We start from the raw sequence: 6000 nt of genomic DNA on the forward strand, positions 1-6000 counted from the left end.
GCCTACTTCCTACTTCCTGCTTTCTGTCCCCCCTCTGCTGTGCTACTTCTGGTCCCCCAAGGCCTCAAAGCAGCCCGTCACTCACACTACCCACAATACACTGTGTCCCCAGCCAAGGTAACAACCCACAAACCAGTCCGATTCTGAGGACCCTGGGAGTCTCCTTGGCCGCCTCCTTGGGGGGTCACACTGTGGACCACAGGGGAATTCTGTCAGCGCCTGGCAACGCTCTGAAGCTCCTGGGTGTTTTCCTCCACAAGACTTGTGTGTGTGTGTGTTTGTCTACCTATGCAGGGTGCGAGTGTGTGTGTGTTTACATATGCAGGGCTAGAGTGGATGCTTACCTCTGCAAGATTGGTGTGTGTGAGTTTGTGTGTGCTGGACTGGTGTGTCTCTCTGTGAAGGACAAGTGTGTGTTTACCTCAGCAACACTGTGTGTGTGTGTGTGTGTGTGTGTGTCTGTCTGTCTGTGTGTGTGTGTGTGTGTCACTGGTCAGTAGCAGTCTGGTCCGCCCCTTGTACAGTACACCAATGTTGTGCCTATATTGGGTAATGCCTGAGTGTGTGTGTATGTATGTATATGACACACCCTGTGTGTGTGTGTGTGTGTGTGTGTGTGTGTGTGTGTGTGTGTGTGTGTGTGTGTGTACTAGGGAGGATACACTTTGAAACAAACAGACTGCTACTTCCTGAATCCTGTGTAAGATAATTTACACAAACACACACACAGACACACACGGCAGAGTAACGCTGGATCGAATCAGAACCAAAAGCATCTGGGCTCTGCTCTGCTCCATGCTTCTCTGTCACAGAGAACAGGCCAAGTGGCAGCGCCATGGACACAAGACAAAAGACTCCTGTCTAAGATGCCCCCACACTAGCTTCTACAGTGTGTGTCTGTGTGTGTGTGTGTTAAGACAGTTCTGTTATGGCTGTAAGCCTCTCTCTCCTCCTCGTCTTCACTGACTCGATTTCACTCTCCACTTGGCTCATGCACACACAGGCGCGCGGGTATAGCCTGGTATGCTGACCCAGTGTTAAAGCAACACCAAAGAACTTTTCCTCTGCTGCACGCACGCTATTTGTTTATCCAGCAACGGCTTTCCAAATAACGATGTCCATAGACAAGGTAGAATATGTTGCATGATTTTATGAAAGTATTATGTATTGCGACATCATGCAAGTCAAATGTGTAGTTTCTTATGTCTCATTCCATCGAACTACAAGCCCGCTGCCGATCTGGCAAACTTACATAGTGCGGTTATAGCCGATAGAGGGCCGCGAAGCGAATGAAGAAGTGCAGTTCACATTGTTACGTGTTGATGAACCACGGAAACAATTTTGGAAACATTATTTTAAGATACAAAAAACTCTTTGGTGTTGCTATAGTTTCACACATTGCTGGAGTGCCATTCTTTCCTCCCACACACACGTCGCCTGGCGAGTTAAATGCCACAAACAATTCTGGACAGGGTCTCAAACATCTGCATTACCCAAAGCTGAACTGCGCACTATTTAGTTTCCTGACGCGATCCATCAAAAGCATCGACTTGACTCAACGGGGTCTAAAAGTTATTTAGCCTACAGAGAATATTGACAACTTGTTCCGGATCACGAGAAACAGATCGCACAGTGATGTTTAAGAACACAGCAGTACCGATTCTTTAATACAGGCTATTAGCATACATGTGTACAATTTGCGGTGTTATGAAAGGTCAGTCGTGCCCCTCCCTTTCCGCGTCTCTATGCGACTTCATCCGCCGCGCTAGCTCCGGAACCGGTGTTGTGTGCCTTCTGGTTTTCCCACCTACTGGTTTCCTTGCGCGTGCTCGCGTTGCTCACCACAGCAGGAGTTGTCAAACATTCACAAACAAGTTGTTTTAGACGGATTTGAAGTCGCATTTTATATCTATCCCATGATCATTACACTACAACCACTCCTAGAAAATACATGTAAAATAAAGGCTAGGCTATAATTTTGCACACTTTATAGCATTAAACTGGATTCGAACCTACAACATGTTACTTGGGTGTTGCCTACTTTATTAATTGATGGTAGCCTACAATATTTAATTGTATCGCGTAACAGTTGGCTCAATGAGTAGGGAATCAGGTTGGCCAGTTTAATGCTAGTTTTCAAAACATATATATTTTTTACATGTCTTTTGTAAGAGTGGCTGTAATGTAGCCGAGCGCTCATGGCGTAGCCTATATGAAAAGCGACTTCAAACCGCCTAAACCAACTTGTTTGTGAATGTCTGACAACTGCTGCAGCGCATGCACGCGCAAGGAAACCAGTAGGTGGAGAAACCAGAAGGCACACAACACCGGCGCTATATGTCGGACGCCTATAGCTGTTCGGACTCTCATGGCCCTATCTGGCGACCACGGAGAGCTGATTGTTCACTTACGTTACCGTTACGTTCGTTTTAGGCTACTGGAAATATATGACTCGCCGTTCAACACACCTCGCGTAGTACAGCACTAGTAAAGTGACCATCTCCAAACATGGCTAGCTTTCTTAAAAACCGGACTGAGATTACCAGAATCATTTTGTCGGATGCGAACCATAACGATAATTCCTGAGTCTGTGGACCATGTTGAACAGGTTTGGATGATGCTGATCCGCAGATGCCTTAAGTGAACTACTTTTCTGTTCATTTTCTCTATGCCATGAATTACAGTAGGGCTCTGGTAGGCTAGTCTGTGTGGCGCACTCACGGCCAGCTGATCACTCGCGACCTGACTTACCTGGCGAGTATAAATTCGCGAGTTCCCGTGCACCTGCGTGTTGTGGACCCCATCTTGGCACGGTCTGTCCCGCTTCATTCTCTTTGGGGGTTTGTAACTTGTCTGCGGGGCTCGCCATGTTCCTCTCCCGGTTCAGCCCCTTACTCAGATCGGCAACCCAACAGATGCACCTCGCGGGTAAAGCCACGCCTCGCTATTCTGGCTCATTTTTCCGTGTACACGGCTCTCAAATTCAGCATGTCTGTGATTGGTTCAAACTTTCATAACTGAACCGACCACCAATCCTGTCTCCAGAACAGAGAATGACCCCACCCGTTTCTGGCCAATGACAATTGCTACTCAGCCAGTGATGGTTTGTTGAGTGCGAGATATGCAACTGCGACGTTTCTCATACTCTCTACATTTTACTGTATTGATAATGAGAAACTGTGGGATCAATTATCGTTTCTTCGAACCGTAACCAATAGTAGGCCTATAGCCATTTAAACTTAATCTCACGAAGATTTTGTTGATATAGCCTTGCTCAAGAACAATTACAATAATTACAAATACAAGAATTGTAGCCTATTTATTTCCCATCAGGTTAAAAAAACATGTCCAAACATGCATCAAGTTTTTAATGACATTCAACAAGTAAAATCCTGACAGGACTTAGTGATAGTAACAGGGTAGACCTATTTCATAAAAGGAAATTCAACACCAAAGCGTAATTGGAAGTGAAACTGAGCGTAAAGCTCGTAGACCTACACAATTGTTAAACATGGGATTTCCTCGACTGATCTCTTTTTGCGTTGTCAATCTCTGATCTGTCACAGATGTTTACCTTTTAACCTGTGAAGGCTAAAGGACAGGTAAGCGTTTTAGAATGTCCCCAGGAAAACAACCTCGATAATATTATTATCAATAATAATAATACTACTAATAATAAAAATAATAATGTTGATTATTATTATTGATTATGTAATAATAATAATAATAATAAGAAGAAGAAGAATAAGAATAATAATAATAATACATATAAATATTATAATGAACTACACTATACTATAATATAATATTATAGTGTTTTAAATGTGAGCAATGGATGTAGACCTGCAAATCAGGTTTGAGTGAGCATTTGCATTCCTGTAATAATGATCAAATCCACAAGGGGGAGGCTTAGGATCAATCTCAACAACGAAGAAGTAAAACACACGTCGCAGAACACCCTCTGGTGTCATTGCTGGTTTCAGTTTTGCGTTGTCAAACGTCAAACTGTCTGTTCTACACACATGAGCCACAATACGCCCCCTTCCCCTGGGTACAGATTGTTTGTTTGTTTGTTTAGGCTACGTCAATGGTGTTGATTGGGATTCCAAGCATAAGTTGTATAGGCTATGGCTACACCACTAAACACACTTTCTAGAAATGTGACTTTTTATGACGTAAAAGTAGGTGTAAATTATTCTTTGCATGGTATTTTAAGGTATTTTAAGTATATTTTCCCTAGTTTTAAAACTAATTGGATCTTATGCACATCTTAATTGCAATATATTTTCCGTTGTTGTTTGTGGTTTTGAGTTTGTTTTGTTCCACTTGTTCCACTTGCTGAAATAACGAGTTCGAAAGGAAAGGCCCCCCCAGAAACAGACGACAACCACGCCCCCCTTCCTCATCCACTTAAATTCTTTGCCGCAAACCTGTAGGACAGTCTTGCCAACAAACTCTGTGAGGAGCGCTTACTCTGGCACTACCCGACTCAGACAGATTGTTACGTTTCAGATAGGCCTACTTGTGACAGTGTTATTGAGTTTACGTCGATCTGTGCAGTTTTCTGAAACTTTCTTCCAGTGAGCGACGTAGTCTAAAATAACCTCACTGTTCGAGCGCTCTGCGCGTAGTTTCGTATGGTCCCGCAATCCGGCGGGTGTTAAGATCCATGGAAGTGGCCGGTTTTTACGAGGGGGACTGCCTTGCTTTCCACGGTAGCAACAGTATAAGCGGTCCCGTCGGCGACGGCATATGCAAGCAGCCCATTGACGGCTCCATGACGAAGCTTAGTATCTCACAGCACGAGAAGACGATCGACTTCAGCATCTACCTAGACTCTCTGCAATATCACCAACTCGCAAGCCAAAACCAGGCAGCTCTACAACGCGGAGACGTCTACAGCGATTTCCTCGAGGAGAGCAGAAGCAAGAGGGTGGCATCGTTACAAAACTACAGGAACTACATTTCACTGAACGACCGGGAGCCAGGCTTGATCAACAGCCACCGGGAAGCCAACCCACTGGGCTACGCCGACCTCGAGGAGACCCGAGTTGACACGGTCTACAGCCCGGAGTTCGTCGGGAACTCGGCTAAAGGTGGTCACCAGGACGAGCCCCGAGAGGAGTCGGGAATGGACGGTTCTTCTGGATTTGACATGCGCTCCTATATACAGTACCAGTCAGCGCCGAGCGGCAGTTTGGGGAACATTTCCAACGCCTCGTCCTCCTGCTCGAGCCCACCCGGCACACCTGCCCCGTCAGGTAAGGGAGGCTCGCCGCATCAGATTGGCAAGATGTCGGGCGGGAAGGGAAAGAAGCGCCTGGAGAAGGACAGCGAGGAGTACCGACTGAGGCGCGAGAGGAACAACCTGGCCGTCCGAAAGAGCCGGGACAAAGCCAAAATGCGCAATCTGGAGACGCAACACAAAGTGCTCGAGCTCGCAGCCGAGAACGACCGTTTACAGAAGCGCGTGGAGCAGCTGTCACGAGAGCTGGCCACGCTACGTAACCTGCTCTCTGCCACCGGTCAGTGCTAACGGGACGCCCGTGTGCGCTGCACTTAGAGAGAACATTGAAGCAGGCTGGGACTGTGATTTGGTTGAAAGTTGATCTTTCTTGCCGTGGTACTCTGTCTACTGAAGTTGTCGACTTAAAGTAGGCTTTGCTGGAGAAACGAACAAGTGTTTACAGCCGTGGAATAGACTGGAGGAAGACATGAGGTGATTGCGCAACTCCTCGCTCTTGGTGAGGTTTTCACCCAGTTGGCTACAATGAAACTCTGAATTTATTCTTTGTCTGTACAGTATTTTTGTACAATTTACACGATGAAATCTGCATTGAAATGTTCTTCTATTTAAACGTGTTTCCTTATGTGGGGCAGTAGTTGTCAAGGGAAGAGTTGCTGCAGTGGAATGATGCAATTCTTTGTAACAGTATTGGCAATGCAATGAAGTAATCTGTAAAAGATATAAAGGTACAATTTTAAATGATTTAAAAAATG

General features: G+C 45.6%; 2 protein-coding genes across 3 annotated transcripts in view; one reads left to right on the forward strand and one right to left on the reverse strand.

Moving 5' to 3' along the window:
• Positions 1–2959, reverse strand: part of peds1 (plasmanylethanolamine desaturase 1) — a 30858-nt gene extending 27899 nt beyond the window's left edge. The window contains exon 1 of one of the 2 annotated variants that reach the window (XM_042098542.1): positions 2752–2940. In XM_042098542.1, coding sequence (XP_041954476.1) covers positions 2752–2869 — 118 coding nt within the window. In that variant the 5' untranslated portion in view covers positions 2870–2940. Of the gene's footprint in view, positions 1–2751 lie in introns of both variants that reach the window. The other variant, XM_042098538.1, reaches the window with a different exon arrangement.
• A 1468-nt stretch (positions 2960–4427) lies between these two features.
• The window catches only part of cebpb (CCAAT enhancer binding protein beta), a 1614-nt gene continuing 41 nt past the window's right edge, over positions 4428–6000 (forward strand). The window contains exon 1 of the mRNA XM_042098537.1: positions 4428–6000. This exon is cut by the window's right edge and continues 41 nt beyond it. Coding sequence (XP_041954471.1) covers positions 4670–5536 — 867 coding nt within the window. The 5' untranslated portion in view covers positions 4428–4669 and the 3' untranslated portion in view covers positions 5537–6000.

Source organism: Alosa sapidissima, chromosome 7 (genome assembly GCF_018492685.1).
Source record: "Alosa sapidissima isolate fAloSap1 chromosome 7, fAloSap1.pri, whole genome shotgun sequence".
Lineage (NCBI taxonomy): Eukaryota > Metazoa > Chordata > Actinopteri > Clupeiformes > Clupeidae > Alosa > Alosa sapidissima.